Source organism: Lathamus discolor, chromosome 3, assembly GCF_037157495.1.
Source record: "Lathamus discolor isolate bLatDis1 chromosome 3, bLatDis1.hap1, whole genome shotgun sequence".
Taxonomy (NCBI): Eukaryota; Metazoa; Chordata; class Aves; order Psittaciformes; family Psittacidae; genus Lathamus; species Lathamus discolor.
In genome coordinates this window covers 65,671,117-65,692,054 of record NC_088886.1, presented here as the reverse complement: position 1 = coordinate 65,692,054, position 20,938 = coordinate 65,671,117, and the positions used below count along the sequence as shown (strand labels likewise).

At 47.7% G+C, this 20,938-nt stretch overlaps 1 protein-coding gene across 3 annotated transcripts in view; it reads left to right on the top strand.

The window, feature by feature from the left end:
* The first annotated feature begins 2,040 nt into the window (after positions 1 to 2,040).
* Positions 2,041 to 20,938, top strand: part of COPS8 (COP9 signalosome subunit 8) — a 45,415-nt gene continuing 26,517 nt past the window's right edge. The window contains exons 1-9 of one of the 3 annotated variants that reach the window (XM_065669632.1): positions 2,041 to 2,124; positions 7,189 to 7,427; positions 9,497 to 9,693; positions 11,009 to 11,128; positions 11,258 to 11,403; positions 12,671 to 12,815; positions 16,666 to 17,114; positions 17,931 to 18,030; positions 18,161 to 18,245. In XM_065669632.1, coding sequence (XP_065525704.1) covers positions 18,216 to 18,245 — 30 coding nt within the window. In that variant the 5' untranslated portion in view covers positions 2,041 to 2,124; positions 7,189 to 7,427; positions 9,497 to 9,693; ... (4 more) ...; positions 17,931 to 18,030; positions 18,161 to 18,215. Of the gene's footprint in view, positions 2,125 to 7,188; positions 7,428 to 9,496; positions 9,694 to 11,008; positions 11,129 to 11,257; positions 11,404 to 12,670; positions 12,816 to 16,665; positions 17,115 to 17,930; positions 18,031 to 18,118; positions 18,246 to 20,938 lie in introns of all 3 variants that reach the window. The other 2 variants (XM_065669631.1, XM_065669633.1) reach the window with 2 other exon arrangements.

Genomic DNA, 20,938 nt, shown 5'->3' with positions numbered 1-20,938 from the left:
TAAGGCTCAACCTCAGGTGGTCTGAAAAGAACCCCTATTGATCATGGGGCAGTGTCCTACAAAAGGGGGAAATGGGTCAGCAGATATGTTAATCCCAGCTTGATCCAAAGTCTTGGGGACAGGTGGCAACCTTCATTTAATGAAACAATGAGATCATTAGGAATTTGTAATGAACTGCACCGCAGCCATGTAAGTAGGTCACCCTTAGCCCAGGAACACTTCAGAATGAGTCCCTCCCCATTCGTGTGCAGCAGCAGAGATGCCCAGGGGCAGACTGACAGCTCCAGCTTGGGATTTGCTAGCCAGGCCATTTAAGGAACAAAGAAGGGCAGACGTAAAATGAGTTGCATTATCCCAAGTCATAAAATGGGCTGGTTCAGTTTTAGGTGTTGGGTCTGACTGGCCACAGGATGTAGCCCTGCTGCCCATGGATGAACTAGAGTCCAGCCCAGGAACGGGTAAACACCCAGAAGGAAAAGGGAAGAGATCCTTCCGCAGTCCCAAAGGGAAGCTTTGTCCACCCCTGGGCATCACACAGGTAACACTATTTCCGGATCCTGAAAGCCTCCCAAAAGGTCTCTCCTCCCTGCACCACTCTCTAGCTGGACATGGTACCTTCATCATTGACCTTGAGTCTTTAGGGTGCTGCTTTGCTGCCTTCAGAGCTGGCTGGTAACAGACAGTGACAGAAACTGGAGGTCTCCCATGCCCAGGACACCCAGAGCTGTCCTTGAGTCCTGCCCAAGGTCCTAAGCCTTGCAAATCAAATATGCTGCATGTCATAAATCATCTATGAGCCTCTCCCGTCTCCCACTGACCCCTGTGGGTGAAAGCCAGATGCTCATGGTAGGACTGCAAAGTGGAAAAGCTTCTTTTCTCACCTCCACCTTTTGCCCCCAAATCTTGACATTCCTACAGTCCTGTGTAACTTCAGTAACCACCAAGCAAGCAGGAGGAGAACAGGCAGGGTACAGGGAGGGGAGAGGTTTGCTCTGCTAGTGAAAGCTCCAGGGCTGAAGATAGGCAAGATTAAGATAATATTTTGCTGGAGATGCAATGAGTGGTTCTGGGCTTTGGGGTTGTTTCATTTTATTTTTTCTATGTTTATTAAAGGGGTATTTGAAGCATTTTATAATTATTTATACAGCAGAGACTGTGTTAACAGCTTAGGGCTGGCTTAAACTCCCCTGGGAAATGCAGGTGGTGCACGGTCACCATGTGGACCTCATGTGTTGCTACTGAGGATGCTGACATCGCAGTGTGTTTCCAGGTACTGGTTCAGCCATTGTCCATATTAACCACAGCGTTTGCCACTGCACCCTCATGGCTGTGTGATGCTGGGTGACAGTGGGTGCTTCAGTGGCCAGCCTCTCCTAGCCCTGCCCTGCTGGGCACTCAGGCACACAGTGCGCTGCTCACCCCAACCCAGCAGTGCTCCCGCATGGATCTTTAGGCAGGGCCCTGTACAATACGGGACGCCCATATGGGAGACTCAGCAGAACTCCCTCTTCCTGTGCACAGCAACAGCAGGCCCAAAGCAGGACAGGGAGAGGAGCTGGCAAGCACCAGCTGTTGGTAATGGAGCAGCAGCTCCCATTTCTTTCAGGGGAGTTAATGATCCTCACCCTCCCTCTCATTGCCCCTCCTAATTTTCAGATTCACCATTTCCACCCCAGCTTGTCTGCACCCAAGGTGTTAGTCCCATATATTTAGTAGAAGGCCCCATAGTCCCACAATAGTTTGTTTAAAGCCCAACCCATCCTACTGAAGACTGTCATCACTCTCCATGAACACGTAAGGGAAGCAGGGATGCCATGCCTGGCCAGCAGACTGAAAGAGTAGGTCTCCTTTTGTCCCTCTTTACTGGGAAATGCTCCCTTCCCTTCTGAAGGTGGCTGTCCATATCCTCTGTTCTGGGCACAGACATTTATAGTCTGCCAATGTGTGGAGCTTCAGCAGTCAGGAGTGGAGGGCTCCTCCCTCTCCCCTCCCATTTTTGCTGTTTTCACTTACGTTTTCTATGTCCTTTTCTGCTCACAGCTCCAGGCTTTCTCCTCCCACATGCTCCAGAGTTGTCCGAGTTGCTTCATGAGGACTTTCTGCTCTGCCTGGTGGTATCTGGAGGTAATTTGCTGGAGGAATAGGAGAGAAACCAGGAAGTGCTTCAGGTTACATCCTCCATCACCACCTCCCTGCAGAAACATGCCTCTAGAGGATGGAGCTTGGTGACAAGCAGAGAGGTTGCACCAGTCCAAAGTGGCACCCTCAGTGCAGCCAACCAGGTTCTCCCATCTCAAGCAAGCTGGCTTTGGGGGAAAAAGGGCACTGGTTGGGGAAGTGTTTTGGGAAGACATATGGGGATGAAAAGCAAAATAAGGAGGAAAATAAGAGAGAGGGATGCAGTTCTCCTCTTTAGAACAGCTGGTTTCTTTGTGTTACTCAGGAAAGGGCAGCTTGAATGGGTGCCCAGTGCAGCCTAAATGGGTACCCAGTGTAGCCATGGGTCCTGCGTGGCTGAGTTACTGAAGAAAAGCCTCTCTTTTAGGGAAGAATAGGGAAGGTCTGTGTGTGTGTAAGTCCTTGGCTGTGACCAAGGCAAGCCTGTGATAATTCCAGCCCCTTGGCCCCAGTCTTTCCTCTCCACTCTGACAGTTCTGAGGACTCCAATAACATGTAACATCCATCTTGTCGTGTAATGCAAACATTGCGCCACGCCAGGCAACTGATGAGAAATCACCTCTTACTTGTAACGAGGAGACTTGACGTGCCCTTAAAGAACATGTAGGGAAAAGGCAAACATTTCGGAGGGTGCCTGCAAGGGGATATTTCTGGTGCTTGAGAAGGCACAAAGCGAGTGTGGTTCGTGTCAGGAATCATTTCCAGCTTCCTTTTAACAAAAATGTAATAACTGTAAAATTTAAACCAAATGATTACAAAAATTGCTGTAAATGTACAATACCTCGAAGAGCAGCTTGGTCTTGAGGAAGGCTTTTACCTGCTCCACCAGCAAAGCAGCCCCACATGGGCTGCGAGAGCATGGTTTTTGGTGGGGTTATTTTTCCCCTTGTGATTTAGCTTTGAATTTCTTGATCAGAATCGGCTCTTGGATCAGAAGCAGCAAGTCCCAAGGACTGTTTCACCTGGCTCAAGGAGAGCCAGTGACATTGCAGTGGTTCTTCGAGCTCCAGCCAGAAATGCGGGTCCTGATGTTTGATGTATACTGGACACCAGCCATGCTTCAAGGCAGCCATTGTGGTGTTGGGTTCTTTTCTGCTGTTCTCAACAACCTGCGCACTCCACTGGGATGATGGCATTGATGGAGTATTTAGAGATCCTCTGTTTGAGGTTCTGATGTCTAAATGGAGATTTTTACTGAAAGGAGAGAATGAAAATGTCAGCTCGAGCACTGCAGTGCCATGGTTTCAAGCCTCTCCAAGATTTGCCTAGAGAAACAGGGTCCAGCCTTTGACTAGCTTTTGACCATGGGTCCTAACTTTTGACCATGAGGCCTGAAACCCTTGCTGGTGCCTCTTGTGCACATGAAGAGCTCATAGCTAAAGGCAGTGGGATGATGGCAGTGTGCTATCGTTAGCTTTAGAATTGTTTGTTTAAAAAGGAAAGCACACTGGATGATATTTTAACAAGGATGACAAATGCAGCATTGGCTGCTTGTGCCTTTCTGCTGGAGTCTTTGGTAGCATCTGATTTTTGTCCTGCCCTGGTAACGCAGTCTCACAGCGGTAAAGCTTACACCTTCAAGGAAACAAACAGATTACAGTGGCCTTGTGGAATGTCTGGGTTCAAATCACACCCTGCTAGAAACCTCCTATGTCAGGAGGAATCTCTTGCCTTCCTCTTGCTTTCTCCACCGGGACAGCCAAATTATTGTTGCTTTATTTTCAGTGAGGGTCCCCAAGGCACACAGAGAAGAGAAGCTGTTGCGCTGTGCGCTGTAGCTTTGCCAGTCATGGTGGTTGGGAAGATGAAGCCCCAGTTATCCAAAGCTTGAGTAGGATGGGAAGAGTTTCATAACAGGCCGTGCTGATGTATGTAGTGCTATTTCCAGAACACACATAGAGCAGGGTAACTCCAGTTATTTATCTCATGTGAAATTGGCAGGTTCTTAATATTGTAGCTGAAGCGTGTTTCCTCTTTGCCTGCACGCAGAGACTTTGAGCGATGCTATCTCACCTTCTTCTGAGTCCTGGCAGTCCTGCTGCTAACTCAGCCCCTTTATAAAGATAAAAACTGGCAGCAGGCTCCAAGAGCAAGTGTGCTGGTGTGGTAAGGATGGGGGTTCGGGGCTGTGTTTTCTCATTCCTATTTGGCTGCCCAAAACTTCCTCTAACCCCTGCAATCACTTAGACTCTCCTCTGATTGGAGAGGGTGTTGGGTTATGCCCATGCTCATTGATCTAATTGGTTTCCTATCATTCATCTTGTTAATTTATTCTAATCTTAATCATGAGTAAAACCCCCTCTTGATGGGAAAGCTGTAGGAGGTTTTGGCAGAGCTGGAGTTACCATTCACTGGGGGGATGGATGGATGCAGTGGGCTACCTGAGTTGGTGTCCAAGCCAAACTGGAAATTCCTTGGTTTCTTTGCAAGCAAAGGAGAAAGAAAAAACCCTTTTCTTTAAGCAATTCAAAACTTTATGTGCAACCTGGAATAAAGATTTTCTTTTGATGTCAGGGTCAGTCCTTGTGAAGGAGGGATCATTATTTTAATAGCACGTCAGTTGAGGAAGAAAAGGGCCTTTTGAAGAACAAACCAAACCAGAAAGCATTTCCAATTCCTCAGGAATTTCTTTCCCTCTGTAACAAACAACTGATTGACAGTTTCAGCTGAAATGCATGAATAGATTCCATGTCCAAAGCAGACTTTTCCAGCAGAGTTACCATTTTCTGAAAATAGCTTGCTTTAAGCCTTATTTTTTACATCTGCTGTACATTGCAGAGGCCAGCTTCTCCAATAGCCTCTACATCTCATCAGCTATTGATCAGTGCGCTATACATTCTGGTAGTAGAGCCTGGTTGTATTTCTGCACAGATAGCAATGAGATTTAATGTATAGGTTTGTAGTCTTTAGGACTGTCAGGACATTTTGTGGTTGTGTTCAACACTTTGGGTGTCAATGGGAATTCCTTCTCCATGGACATTCTGGCTGAACACCTTAAATGCTCACATCTGAGGATGTGTAGTCAAATCTAGCTTCGATGCAACTTTTATTAACCAGATGGTAACATCTTATTTACACTTCCCATATAAAACCATCTGTGCTTTAGCTGGAGTGATGCTGTCTCTCGCTACACTTGGGAGTTTGGCTGCAGGGGGTGTAGCGTTGCTTTTGTTAGCATCCAGTCTCCCTCTCTCATCAGAGCTGAATATGTAACACTGGTTTTATTTAACCTTGTTTTAATTAGAGGGTTACAAAGCTGCAGCTGGCTCTTTCTGCACCAGTCAGTTGGCACTCTGGATCTTGCTGCCTTTAAACAAAACTGGAATGTCTTGCCTTGTTTTCCCTTGGTATTGAAACTGCAGTTGGCCTCCTCTGTTTTCATGCGATGGCTCCTTCATCTTGCCTTCTCCACCACTAAATCCTCAACCTCCTCATCCTCCTCCTCCTCCTCGGTGTGAAATTCTAGCTCCTCTTGACATCAGCCTCAGTAAGGTCAGGCCTTGTGCCTGCGTGTTTGTTTTCTTTAAGCACTCATAGCTTGTTACTGTGCCCAACCTTTCCTTGAGCCAAGTTCAACACCTCCATCTCCACCGTCTCTGTTGCTTTTCTATGAACTCCCTTGAAATCATAGCGTTGGGTGCCCAGAAAGGGCTGTGCTATTTCAGGTGTTGTCTAACCAGTAACCTCATGGAGAAACTATTTTGCTCTCAGCTTCGCCAGTTGGTTGTGTTGTTTATTTTTCTTGTTTCACTGACAGATCGAGTTGCATTTCATGTCACTAATAAAGATGTAAAAGAATATCAAACCTAACAGTGACCTCCGAATGGAATCCACCAGCTCTGCCAGCAGTGCACTCTCTTGGTTGCCTTCTTGCTTTTCTTCCATCTAGCTCTTTGCCTTCACAGACTATTCCCATCCAAGCCAATTTGAATTAATCTTGTGTGATGGGAAGAAACACCATGCTAAAGGCTTCATCACAGTAACAATCAGATACATGTGGAAACCAGATGTTGTCTTCTATGAACATTTGCATAATTTGGAAAGGAACTGGAAAGGAAATTTTTTCTCTTCCGTGTCAAACCAGACTGAAATTTGCCACAAAGTGAGATTTTTTCAATGACAAAACCCACTCAGTAATAAAAATTGGCTGAATGATGTTTTTATGTTAATTTAAATTATTTAAGCTTATGCAAAACTGAAATGGAAAAGACAAAATACTCCAATAAAATCACAATACTCCAAAAATGCTGATAAAATCCAGCTGTGCTGACACAGTGCAAGGTACCTCCACAGAACAGCATTTCCCAGCATAAAACTTTCTGATGAGAGCAGTATTGACTTGTACCAATAGCCTCTGATATGTAACCCCCAACTCAAGGAGAACTCTCATTTCCTGGAATAGATGTCTTTGCAGAGGTGCGTGTCTTTTCTCATCTCAAGGATTTAGTTCTTTTCAAATCTGCTACAGACAATGAGATTATCTTCAGGAAGGAGGGGGTACAAACCAGCCTACAGCTGCCCTGGGCTCAGCACGAGCATCCTTGCTCGGGGCTTTCCCATCTAACAGATCTTATTTGTATTTCAGGCTAACTCAGGGTTCTCTGTGGCTTGCCTGAAGAGGGCTGTGTTGGGAGTATCAGTCAGGGTCAAAGCAGCCCATTTGCTTTGGCAAGCGTGGTGTGAGTGTAGTTAGCTGAGTGGCTGACCACTGCCTTCGCTCTGTGTATGGACAGTCCTGGCCATTTATCTTGGGTGATAGCCAGCTGTTCCTGGTAGCCTCATGTTACAGGGCTGTGTTTGAACTCATCTCCATCGTCCCAGGCATCCACATGTGTGACACACACACATGCACCGTGCCACAGATGCTGTAGATTGGCTGCAGCTGAGATAAATATTATTCCTATATCATGATGAGGATGAAAATGTCCTTTTGGAGGGTTTGGAAGAGGAGGCTCGGTTTGTTGTGGTCTGCCCTTGGGCTTCTTTTGACTTTTTCTTTCCTGAAAACAGGAGGAGAAAACGCAGCCTGCGAACGAAGGGGATTTCAGTTCTCACTCAGACCCTGGTCAGGAAAACAGAGCACATTGTTTGTGATGGCAGCCTCCACCAAAACAGCTCAGGGGCCAAGTTAAGGCTAAGGAAGAAATTCAGCCCTCCCAGCGATGAGAGATCTGCATGCTTTCTTCCTTTGCTTCCACTGGTTTCTGTGCATGCAGTGCTCTGCTTGCTGCGGCCACATCATCTGCAAGGTAAGGAGAAGCTGGTCACCATCAGTGATTCCTTTAGTGATTGTCCTTTAGTGAACATTGTACGCTACATTAAAGGACATTGTTCTCTAGTGGGCATGCAGGCTTGGGTGCGTTTTGGGTGCGGGCTCCAGAGGAGAGCACCCAGTGTAGGACATGACAAGGCTGAGCATGATGTGAGCCTGGAGAGGTGTGAGGAAGCTGGTTGGTTGTGCTGCTGAGCACAGGGCTGGTCCACAGAGGGGCTTCCTAGGGTGGAAGGCATGAAGCAAACAAATGAGGAATTAAGAGATAAATTGGAGCTACCACAGTGGACCTTGGCAGAGCTGGGCTCAGGGCTGGCATTGCAGCCCAGGCATCATGGCAGGCTTTGAGCCTTGTTTAATGCAGCAAAATGATGGCAGCACAGCCATGATGCTGAAATTCAGCCAATGTGGGGAACCCCTACTTTCACAATCAAAAAGCCGGTGATGTACATGGTGCAAACTCTTGTTCCTTCTCCTAGGAAGTGTGAGCCAGGGTGAGTGCATGACCACGTTATAGTTGCTTTTATTGGCTAAGTGGGTAGATGCACCCCTGCCTCTCTGTCTATCTCTGCTGCAGTGGTCCCTGCAGAACAGTGTGATCCCCAGACAGAGAGGGGAGAACCATCTCTCCCCATTTACTTGCCTTTGCTAACAGGACAGCTGCCTGCCCCACTCTGAAGAGGTTACAGTCATGGTTTACACAGAGCCTGACACTGGGGGTCCTCAGCCTGGAGGGGAGAGCAGGGAAGTGCAGACTAATTTAATTGATAGAAACCCTTCCATGGATTAAAAGTTCAAGCTCTCAGCTCATGTGTTTAACTCCAGGCACATCTGGTTTCTCTGCTAAAGACTCTTGCCCTTGAAGGAGATCTAAAATCATGTCAAGATCCTACTTAATAAGGGGGAAAAAAGAGAACATGTTGAACCACACCATAGGAAAGGAATGCTGCCAGGCTCCCCATCACTGCTGCGGCATTGCCCTCCACCACCCAGGCTCTGTGTGCCCCCAGCTTTTACAGGATGTGCCCATCTTGCGTCGCCTGGGGTATCCCGGCCCCATAGTGGTGGACAATGTATCATGGAACAGACAGTGAGGGATGGATCGCCACTGCAATGACAATGTGCTGGCAGGTCCCTTTCCACTCCCTTGGCGTGAACATAATGAATTGTGTGTGACATCCCACATGAGGCTTGTGAATAGGGTTTCTAGCCAGGGTGGGTGGAGGGGTGGGTGTTTTGTGGTTCCCCCAGCCAGATGCGCTCTTCTCCTCTTCCCATCGAGTCCCTGCCTGTGTTAAGTTACTTGTGGTGAGTAACACTACTCCTCAGACACATCATTCAGGAAAAAGAAAAAGACCCTTCCTAGGCTGCTCCAGACATGCCTGCCCTTGGAATAAAGCAGGAGCAAGTCAAATTACTGTGCTTTGACTCCTTGCTCCTGACATCCATACTACTAGCGTTGGGACTTCTAGTGCAAAAAGTCTTGCCCCAGTGCAGGTGGTAGCATCCTTGTTTGCGCCTTCTGCTTCCTGAACCTCGAATGTACAGGGAAGGCTTTTCAATGCCATTTCCCAGGAGTGACAGCTCTCTGCTATGGGGAGGAAGCATTTCTTTGGCGACTTTCACTCCCAGCAAGATAATGTTTTAGTGATGATCTGGCAGAGCTCATCACACTGTGTGTGCATCCCGGTGTTTGATGGCTTAAAGTGTGTTTTTAAATTAGAAAATATATTTAATAATTTATATTTTAGTATTTTTCTTCATTTTGAAAGCTTTGCACAAGCTCAAAACCAGTTCCAGAACTGAGCTGGAAGCCCCCCTTTTGGATGGGTCTGATTCCCAGCTCCGTTACTGGAGTTAATTACCTGTGCTTTGCTAGCCCTAATCTTGAAATCTCAGGCAATTTGGGATACCACATTCCAGCATGAACCTGCACTGGAAATGGAAGTAGCCAGGCACTTCCTATCAAAATGCTTCCTGCTGGGAAAAAGTCACTGTCATAATTTTCTGCCTATAAATGTGTTGTCTTGGTTTTGTCTTTTTTAGGTCCCATTCACCTTTCTATCCCAAAGGGGTTGGTGGCACAGCCTCTAATCTTCAAAGTGAACACCTTTAGGGCTGGAAGACTGAAAATCCCTTCCCTGAACTGTGAGGGAATCCTGCCTTGCTGGGGAGTTGTTCACAGGCAAAGCGGTTTTTACTGTGTCCATCAGATGACTTTGGAAATCAGATGCAGGAAACAGGTAAGAACAACAGCAGAAATCAGGGTCCCAGGATCCAGCACCCTCCAGTCTGTGTTCTGATTCTGTTACTGTGGGGCTCGTGTCCCTGGAGGTTGTGGCTTGGAGGGGCAGGGTTTTGGAGGCTGCCGTGACGTCCTGCCTGGGGGAAACCAGCAGAGCCACCCCATGAGGTCCCCTCCAGCTCTGAGATCATCTGTTTTCCTGGCGTCCAAAGCTGGCTCAGTGCTAACACGTGCTGCTGCTTGGCCTTCTTTATTACCATTACATGACATCCAAAATAAACAACGCCTGAGGTCCTTCTACCCCTTACCCTGCACGGGGCTCCAAATAGGAGCCGTGCTTGTGCTGGGGGACCTGTATTCCCTGGGCTCCACAGGCGATGATAAATCACCTGGCATGGCAGTGTCTTTCAGCCAAGCCCTAACCTGTTTAGTCTAATGGGCAAAGCGAGCTGAAACGAAAGGCTGGTTGGCAGCTCTGCTTTAAACACTGTGACCGAGGCATCCCCCATCCTCCTCCACAAATAAATCACAGTTCAAAGGAGCTGGTGTGGCAGCAGCTGGGATATTCAACTAGAGCTCAGTGTGTGCTTCCAACCTATCCCTCACCCTTTGTTAAGCACAGAAGAGGAGTAAGAACCCATCAAAAGTGGGTCTCAGCCTAGGGTGAGTGTAGGGCAGGGCTTGCTTGGCAGCTGTGTGTGCAAGGGGATGGAAGGGGTGCAGCAATAGCAAAAGGAATGGGACCATGACTCCAGTTTGCTGCTCTTTAAGTTGCAAATCTGTCCCAAAGGGCAGCTTGATAGATTGCATGTACGGCTGTTCCTGCCCTGAGAAGTCTCCTAGAAGTGCCACTTCAGTTTGTATATTTTTCACTGACATGTGTATTTAGCACTCATTAACCACTTACCTTGAGCTAATAATTCAACTTTAGTTCCGAACTCCAAATTTCCTCATTTCCATGAGTTCTTGGAGCCAAAGAGCCCATTTCTGACAGATTCATTTCTGAAGGTTCGCTGTAGCCTTTTGGTTTATTTGAACAGTATTTTCCGTGGGGTTTTTTAAAGGTTAGTCATAGTGAAACCATCTCATGGTTTTAAACCCAGTTCCTACCCATTTCATGTAAAACCAAATTCAGAACATGGGTTGCTTTTTACAAGGGAAAAACTAATTCATTATATCTAGGTGCTTTAGCCAAGCTGACCACAGTTAACGTTGCTGTTCCTGTCCATGTTCTTTCCTGCTCTAACTTCTGGGTGCTTTCATTGTTTTGTTCTAGATTCAATGGCTGATGATTTGTTTTCCATCTATTTAAGCTTTGTCAGCAGATAAGCTACCAGGAGTGACAGGACCTGGATGCAGAGTCCTTGCACACTTAAGCACATGTATAAACCTGACTTCTGTTCGATCTAAGCCTCTGTCTCACATAAATGCAGGTAGGATTAGGGGTGTTCACTGTCAAAGCACCTCAGGCAGGAGGGGTTATGAGTGCGATGCAGTCGTGGTGGGGAATACCCAGATGGCTGTGTTCAGCTCTTCTTCACTGTGGTTTCCTGCCTATGCAGAAACTGGAATCGATGCAGCGAGTCAAAGCAAACACAGACTGAACCATGGGGTTTCTTGCTGTAAATGGAAACTGACCTCAAAGAGGACTGCAACGAAACCATCCGTTTGCAGGTGAACTCAAACCAGAACAAAGCTCTGAAGCACGGTAAGTAAATAAGAGTTTAAGCTGCTTCACAGTGCCCAGATCCCCTCAGATGGGGAGCCACAGGGCTCCTGACATGCGGGGTCCCCAAGAGGGGACGTGGCACCTCCCCTTTTTGGCTGCTGGGCAGTGCTGCACTGTTGGGGTTAGTGGTTGGGAGCTTTCATTGCTGTTGTTCCCACTGCTCAGCTGTGGAACGAGGGATGTTGCCCATGCACAAGAGATCCCCACGGGCTGCAGGAAAACAATAAGCAGCCCAGGCTGAGTAGGAAGTGGATGGAAACCCAGCCCAGCAAAATGAGAAGTGAGGCATTCAGCCTTGGCTTGACCCTGCACCAGTGATGCTGATAGCTGGGCTATCGCCCGTTGCAGCAGGCTTAGGCCAGTCCTGGGAGAAACCCAGTCCTAGAGCAACGCAGGGCTTGTTCAAGCCCTTTGTCTTCACACAGCCCCTGCTGTCCCTGTAGCCTCAGTTTTTTTCCAGGCGAATTCCACCCATATGTCACATAACTCCCATTTTGAATAGCTGTGTCAGTGCCTCCAAACAGTGACTTCCTGTTCAGTCCAAGGGTTTTTTTCTCCTTTCCCTGGAGCTCAATAGCAGACAAGAACATCCCAAAGGCACCTGATGAAGATCATTTCCAAGTCCTCAGATGCAATAAAAACAAAACCAAACACAGTGCTGGAACAAATGGAGGAGGAGGGAAGGAGGGATGATTTCTCCCTCTGTTCAGATCATTGCTTTGGGCAGAACCGGCTCAGGAATAAGAAAGAACTGAATTGGATTATGAAGATTTCCATTCACTGCTATGACTGGATATCACTCAGTTTCGTGTAGCTCTGCAGGGACAGGATAGCTCCCTCCTCCTGGCTTTTTCTTCTGATCCTCAGTTATGTTTCACAGCAGTACTGGATTGTAGGATCAAAATCTGCATTGCGTTGGATACCTAAAAGCCTGAGTTTAATCAAATGAAGCCTAAAACTTAGTTCCGTATTTTGCATGTTCAGAACTAACCTCTACCTGAGGTCAGCTGCCTCCTCATAGGAGAAACCTCAGCATCTTTAAACTCACTTTACATTGACATGGGGCAGGAAAATATTATTTGGTAGTTTTGGCCCTGAGACAGATCCTATGAGGTACAACAATGTCCCTTGTAAGTTTGTCCTTGTAATTGTCCTTGTAAGTCTGGAGGTGTTTCTGAGAGCTGGGAACTTGTGCTCAACCCACCTTTTTGGGGGGCAGGGATAAAAGTTACTGGTTTTGGTTCAGAATCAGGTGCAAGGCATCCCTTGCCTGGAGTGTGGACTGCTGGATGGGTGCATCTTGGCTGCGCCATGGTGAGCAGAGGTCCATGGAGTGGTGCCCAGGAGTGCAGTGCAGGCAGCAAGGCACAAGCTCTGCATAACCACAGCAGGTGAGTGTGACGTCTTTTGGACTCGAGGTTAAGGCTGCATCTGCTCATTGGAAACAGATTTAAGGAGCAGATGAAGGATGCAGAGGGATGGCAGGAATATCAGATCCGTTTGCTCAGGGAAGGGTCATTTTCCATAACACCTCCTTCTTATTGTCCTCCCCTCAGCATGGAGTCCTTCTACAACCTTATGTTTTTGGGTTGCCAAAAAACCCCAGAGGGAATAACTTTTTTATGAGCCATCCCTTCCTCCCTTTTATGCTGTTAGGAATTTCCCTGTGTATGATTGTCTCACAAATTCCTTTTAATTATGCTGCATCCAAGCGAAAGTAATTCACCCCAGTAAGTGAAAGTAATGCATCCCAGTTAAGTGAAAGTAATCCATTCCAGTAAGTAAAAGTAATCCATCCCAGTAAGTGAAAGTAATGCATCCCAGTAAGTGAAAGTAATCCATTCCAGTAAGTGAAAGTAATCCATTCCAGTAAATGAAAGTAATCCATTCCAGTAAGTGAAAGTAATCCATCCCAGTAAGTGAAAGTAATCCATCCCAGTAAGTGAAAGTAATGCATCCCAGTAAGTGAAAGTAATCCATCCCAGTTTGGTTTCTCTAACACTAGCAGATGGAGCTCATGGTCTCCTCTTTTTTAGGGTCTCCAATATGTCAGGCCCATCACCTGCAGAAAAAGAATGATCTCTGGGGAGAACCAGTTATCACCGCAGCCCATTCTAGCTGGAAGGAAATCTTTACCTTGAATCCCACTTAGGCATGGGGTTTCAGTTAGGAAACAGCAGTTACATCTGCTGAGCACACACATGACAATGTGGGTGATGTGTTACTGCACTGTCCTCATGGCTGGAGCAGCAGAGATGCGGGACTATGGGTGAGATAAGGGGTCAGCACAGCAATGACTTGGAACTATAATCCTGGCATCTCAGCCCTGTGTTGCTGCTGCATCTGCAGTTGCAGTAAACACAGAGCTGAGGCAAACACGAAGTGGTTGAATGCTTTCCAAGGGAGTGATTTTCTTTTCTCGTGTGGTAAATTCCCCTCATTCAAAATGAAGACTTTCCAGGAGACAAAAATCAGCTGACAAAGATTTTAGTTGAGTTTTTCGTTTGTTTGTTTCCAAATGTCTTTTTAATGAAGTCAAGAGCCATGTCAGGTTGTGTAAAATTCAGAATGAAAGCAAGATGTGTCCACGTTGCCATTCGAACAGAGCTGGAAAGGAAGATTATGCAGCCTGTTCCCCTGCTCCTGCATGGGACTGAATATTCTCAGGGTGCAGATAAAATGCCAAGGAATTTGGCATTTTAAAATTTAAAAGGATGTTCCTTTTGCTTTGCTTTCATTCCTTTCCCCAGGCTGCACTCTCCCTTTCCACATCACTTAAATGCACGTTAAATGCCCTCTGCTCCCTCTGGGTTGTAGCTGGCCTGAATGAGAAGTGCTCAATTACAAACCTGGGTTAGAGTATCCCATCCCAGAGCACAGCCCCTGCATGTGATGCTGCTCGGTGGTGTCCCCCCCCAGGCCCTGTCCCAGGCTTCTGCCCTGCCCCAGACATGATCCCACACAAGATCTGCCACCTTTCACAGCCCTTTGTCACCAGGGTTTTGCCAGTCAACCTAGGAAGTCGTTTATAGCAGTCCTACAGAAACTCCTTTATATCTATTAGACATTTAAACCAAACCACACTGCTGCTACTATTGGATCTAGCCATTGAACGAAATCCAAACATTTGGGGAGAATGTATCAACTTCACCTATGGCTTCATTGTGGAATTGTGGAAACAGTCCCATCCCGAGTAGTCAAAATGTTTCCTTTTGACCACTGCGTCAGCCATTTTTCTACCACAACTCTGACATTCAGAGTAGCTGATGTTCAGATTTCTATCTGGTGGGCTTTAGTGTAAAAGTCAAACCAAACCAAACGTTTCAGCTTCATTGGTGATTTGCTTTATTTGCATTAGGAAAAAGGAAAGTCACATACTCAGATACTTGCTTCCCTCAAGACAAATGCTTTTGAGAGTTCTTTTTCCTGACTTTAACGCTCAGAAGTGTCAAGGAAATCTGAGTCTCTTGCCTGCTTTGAACTGTTAGGAACAAATGGGCTTCTCAGCCCCTTGGGCTGTTTCGAAATCTGAGCCAGAGGCTGCTATTAATAACCCGTCGAGTTTGTGTGTGACACTTTCTTATCCCCATCTTACAGATGGGAGCACAGCGTGGCAGTAGTTCTCCAAGGTCACCCAGCAGCAGAGCAGCAGCCAGAGCCCAGGCCTTCTCCTGCTGCCCATTGACCTACTTGAACCACATAAAATGCGTCATCCTCTTCCACAGCAGCTTTTCCCTTCATACACACCATCAAGCTGGGTATTTTTGCATGGAAATTTCCATGGGGAACCCTCACTTTCCTGGTCAGAAATGTTTGTCTGTGGAAATTCTGCTGCTTCTGTAGGGAAGTCTGAAAAGGCAGGGAAGTGGGAGTTACATCCCAGCTGCCCTCCCATGTTTCCCAGTTTGAGAGGAAGGCTGCACAACCATGCAGCTGCAGTGATTAGGTAATAGATGGTTTCTGCAAATACACGAGCCCAAGCTACAAGATGCATTTGCACACTGGCAGTATGGGTAATGCTAACTGTGCTAGTGACATTGTCAGTTATCATGTGCTGTTGCAAATGCCATGGCATGTTCTGCAGAGATTCATGGTTTGAGAGTTACAAAAAGCCCGAGGAAGTAATCCCTTCAAACAGCCTTGCCTGAGCGTAGCCTTCACAGACCTAGTCCCCAGAGCCTGAGGGGGATGCAGAACACAGCATCAGCATCGTGCTATTCGGGTCTATCACGAGCAGGAGATTCAGGTCTGATTTCTCTCGCTGGAAGATGCAGGTTTGCAACGTGTTGGTGATCACCCCTGAACCTTGGGAAGATGGGAGGGGACAACTCTGGAGGGTTTCTGTTGTTGCTTTGGGTGTGTGGCATTGGAACAGCAGCTGGGTGGCAAACAGGACCAGCCTGTAACTGATCCATGCCTGTTGTGCCTGTGTGTTTGAGCGCATTGTAGCTGGTTGCACCAGCTCACAGCCTTTCTGCAGAACTAAGTGTGGCCAGTGCCATAAGAGAGCTATATGGAGGGAAATGATGGAAGCTGGATAGAGAACTGTCCTGGGTTGAGCAGCAGCAGTCATTTTTCTCCTTCTTAGGAGCTAGTACAGTGCTGTGTTTTGATCTTTTGGCCTGGGAACAGTGCTGATAACGCCAATGTTTTCAGTTGCTGCTCGAATGTTTGGTCTGGCCAAGGACTTTGTGAGCCTCATGCTCTGCCAGGGAGGAGGGGAGGCCGGGAGGAAGCAGAGACAGGACACCTGACCCAAACTGACCAAAGAGGTATTCCATACCACAGCACGTCATGCCCAGGATGTAACGGGGAGTTACCCGGAAGGGCTGGGACTGCAGGGTTTGGAGGAGGTATCAGTCGGTGCTCGGCTGGGGGGAGTGGGGCAAGTTATTGGTCAACTGGTGTTGAGGTGTTGTATTCGTTCCTCTTGTTATTTCCTTTATCATTATTATCATTGGTGGTAGCAGCAGTGATTTGTGTTATATCTTAGTTACTAAACTGTTCTTATCTCAGCCCGTGGGATTTGCATTCTTTTTGATTCTCCTCTCCGTCCCTCCAGGAGCAGAGGGAGGGCAAGAAGGGGGGGAGTGAGTGGACGAGGTTTGTGGTTGGGTTTAAACCACGACAAGAGCCAAAGGGGAATTCTGTTTTTTCAGAGCACCAGGACAGCCTCATGGCTCTTGGATTGCTATTTATTAAAGGAAGAAATACTGTCCTTCCTCTGTGTGCACTTTGCAGTGACAATGGATGCAACCAGTCCAGTGGGTCAGTGACACTGGTGTGACTGTGGCCCCTGAGCTCTCTGACCCCAACCAGGGACATCATTGCTTCATCTCTCCAGCTGACCAGCGTCTTGGTGACCATGAAAGGACCTTATTTCGTGGAGCAGACACAGTGTCCGAAGCACTAAGAAGACAGTTGTGAGTGTGCTTGAGCATAAGACTGCCAACACAAACCCCTGGAGACCAGCGATACCTGCCCTGTAGAACCCTTGGCATGAGCAGGGCCCTTAGGTCTGGCTCAGCAAACCCTGTCACAGCAGCAAGAGGTGGATGAGCCTCATTCATGTGCTATGAATGAAGGCAGGGACTGGATTTTCTCCCATTTGCTTTACCAAGGTGATGCTGGGCAGGCCGCTACCCTGGGATGGTGCTGGATCAGATGAGGATGCGTGTCCACTGGCAGAGGTATTTATGGACCTTACAACATATGCTTAGGGTGGTGGGACTCCTGGGTGTGCTTTGTGGCTGTTTGGTGTATAGACTGCTTACTGCTAGTTAGTACTGCGCAGGTAACCTGTGCTGTGGGTGGTTGTTAATGAGGTTTCTTTTGACATGGGTGGAAAAAGCTGTTGTGGTCTCTGATCGCTTCTTCAGCAAACGCTGTTAATGGAGCAGCGCAGAGAGCATACAGGACTTCTGTCTCTTGGATTAGGGATGTAGAGGGATATTAGGGATATATTAGGGATATAGAATAGAAGGGAGAGCACATTTGGTGTGGTTTAGAGAATTAAACCTGATAGGTCAGGAGCTGACCTGAGCTTGGTTTCACAGACCAAGATAGGGAAATAAGCAGCAATTAGAGTAGGCATGTTGCTTTATATTAGTGCTGGGCACCCAGGGGTGCTCCCTGGGCTGTACCTCAGTGTAACATACTTTCCTCACCAAAAGCAGACCTCTCTGTTGTGCTGATAGCTAAACCAGACCAGTCACATGAGTGAAGTCCCAGAGAGCGCAATGCTCATTCCAGGACAGGAATAGAGTTTTATTTTAAACTCCTTCAAACTGAGATTATCTGTATGAAAATAGGTATTTGTATACCAGGATTAAAGTGTCCATGTGGGAAGTTACACCAGTACATCCAGATGACCTGGAGCTTCCATCCCAAGGAAACTGAGCTGAGATTCAGTATTACTTGGTTTGGGATGGGAGTGGGGGTGAGCTGGGAAGTGGATGTTGTTTGTTCCCAAGGGAGGATGGATTCTCCAATATGGTTTCCTGCAGAAAATTCCAAGTTTGCAGAAGTTGCATTTGCATTGGCCTGCCTGAAAGATCCATTGCAGTGGAGAACTCCTGGCAAACTCTGAAGCTCAGTTATTTCGGGGTGAGCCTGTGTAGAGATGTTAGCAATGCAGCCAACTATTAGCTAAGTTACTGCAGAATTTGATCTCTTACATATTTCTCTTTAATAGAAACAGAGGCATCGACAGACTCAGTGGTTATTTATGTTCCAGATAACTCCCTGCCCTTGGTTTGGAGAAACCTTCATTGTTCCCTTCTGCTCAGGGAATGATTTCCTTAATGCAACAGTCTCTCCTGGTAAGTACCATAAAATAGCATGTTGGGATGACGGAGGCCATATACATGTCTTACAAGCCCAGTGCTTGCTGTGCTGTGGGACAGAGCCCTCGGTCCTGGCTGTGTGAGCACAGTGCAGGGCAGCACACGGGAAGCATCCAAACCAACCGTGTGGTGCAGGCTGTGCTCCTGCCCCTGCACTGCCTCTCCCCCAATTCCCCAGCCATGACCTTACTGCAGCTATTTCCATGCCTGTAAATCACGCTGCCTGCGGGAGACGATGCTGTTCATTATGTCACACACAGACAGATTTACAGCGTGCAGCAACAGTCACAGCTATTCCTACTTGAAATGACGTGAGATCTGCACTCAGCGGGCTCCCTGTAAATCACAGCCAGGTCCGTGCATGGGCTGATGGGCTCTTCCCACCCACTGGCAAAGGTTGTGGTTGTTGGTGCTGACAGGCCAAAAGAAGTTTGTTTTCAAGCAAAGTTAGTTTTCAGGCTCAGCCCCCCAAAACCAGCCTACCATCACTCCAAATGGGCAAAGTGGGAACCTGTCTGTAGATGCCCATCTCCTAGGGCATCACCAGAGCTGGACTGGATTATCCCTGTGCCCAGTTGATGTCTTTTCCCTCCCTTTCCTCCCTGTTGACCTTTGCAGTTCAGCTAGAAAAAGAAGCCAGAACCAAGTTTCCAGCTGAGGGGATATCAGCTGAATGGCAGGGCATCCTGGTGGAGCATGCCCGATACCTGGGCCTAACCTTGCCCCAAGAAAGCAGTCCAGGTTCAGCTTCTTATGTCTCAGAGCGGACACTCAGAGCTAAAGGCCCTTCCTATAAGCCTCTCCTGCAATCAGTGCTCTCTGTAGGCAGGAAGTCTGGGTTGGGTGCCAGGGCAGAGCTGCAAGAGGAAAACCAACAGTTCCTGAATTATTTCAACAACAAATGAGTGAAATGCCCGCTTGGCATGCAGTCATTTTCCATTTCCCGGCTCCCCAGTGATTTCCAGTGCTGTTGCTGTGTAAACCCACAGAGCAAACATCTCATGTTACCACCCACTTGCTCACTGAGTGGCTTCCCAGAGTCTGGGCATCCATGAGACGCCTCTGTCTCGCTTTTAGGTCCAGCTCTGCTGGCTCAGCCACCTCCATGTGTTTTAGTGCAGAGTGAGCATTCCCCACAGGAATTCACCGCAGTTCATCTCTTGGCTGTGTTTAGGGTAATCCTATGTTTTTCCCATAACAGGAAGGAGCATCTGTGACACCTGTAGGCAGCACACCAGCAGGTAAAGGGTATGCGAGAAAGGGCCTCTCCTTTGTCTCTTCTCCTTTGTCTCCCTGTGCAGTGGTGGCAGTGATTCATTATATGGACATCCTTCCATCACTGTCTTGCTAAAGCTAGGATTCTAATTGACTTGATTGACTTTCAGCACAAGAATTGCCCTGATTTTCCCAGGTGACCAAGAAAAGCTGGGTCTGCCTCAGAGGGCTCTCTGCCTTACTGCTGGGTGGGCTCTTTTTGGCAAATGCTGTGGTGTTTTGGGCATGAGGCAGTGGGGACGGGTGAAGCATCATTGCTTCCAGGTTAGAGGAACCCAAAGGACTGGAACCCAAACTCCTGGGACTGCTTTGTAGGTGGAATCCTTTGGCTTTGGAGGGCTCTTGTGGTTTCCCCGAGGCAGGGCAAGTCCCGAGAGTGGTCACAGCCCTTGTCAGCACTGTAAGACTTGCCCTGACAGCCCCAGGCAGGCAGCAAATGCCTGGAGCTGTGCTTGGTGCTGCTGCTGCTCCAAACCCCTCTGAGTGCTGAGGGCATCCCTTCTTCTCTGTGGATGCAAATGATACTCCAAGTGCAGGTGGCAGGAAGACCTGGCATGTCCCAATTCCTCGTGCACATCCCATCTTAACTGCTTTGCCATCCCCAGCGTGGGAGCTGCTTGACATCAGCTCGGCCATGGTGGGCTCCTGTGACGGTCTCCCTTGTGCTCCTTCACATGCCCAATGAGACAGCCCCAGTTCATGTTACCTGGGTATAATGCCTCGGGGCTTTTCTGTTTGGACACTGCATGTGGAAGGCAGCTGACAATGAGGAGCTGGAAAACCAGCCTGGAGTGCTAATGAGAGCAAACCTAATAGAGACCTTCCCAAATTGTTTCCATCCAGTTCTCAGGGCCTTTAATTGCTGTCATATTAGCAGGATGCCAGAAGGAAAACACAGGGTAAAAAGCCCCTTTCGGAGGTGGACTGGTCTCTGCCAGGACTGACTCAGAGGCAGCTCCTTCCCTAAATTTCATTTACAGGAGTCTCTTCAGTTGGTTCCAAAGTTACATTTGGGGCTGGGCCAGCTCCTGCAATGCCTTTTTCCCCACAGTGAGGATGGGAGCAGGATGTTCTAACAGCCACCATGGCCGGATGGAAGGCTGGGAACAGATGCTGTCTCCTACACACCCCCAGTGCTTGATGTTGGCTTTTTCTTAAGGAATGTAGTGAAAAAGGGAATATGATGTACTGAAACAGCAATGGTAAAATGCTTAATATTCATGTATTCTTACCAAAGAAAAGGCCTCCTGATTGCTGTGTTGGTAAGGGCAGTGATGGAGCCCCATTGCATTAGGCACTGAAAAGAAAGTGAGAGGAAAAGGCAATGAATGAAGCATGGAGAGGACAAGAACAAGAAAACAAAGTGATTTCTGAAACTATTATATAGAGACAGA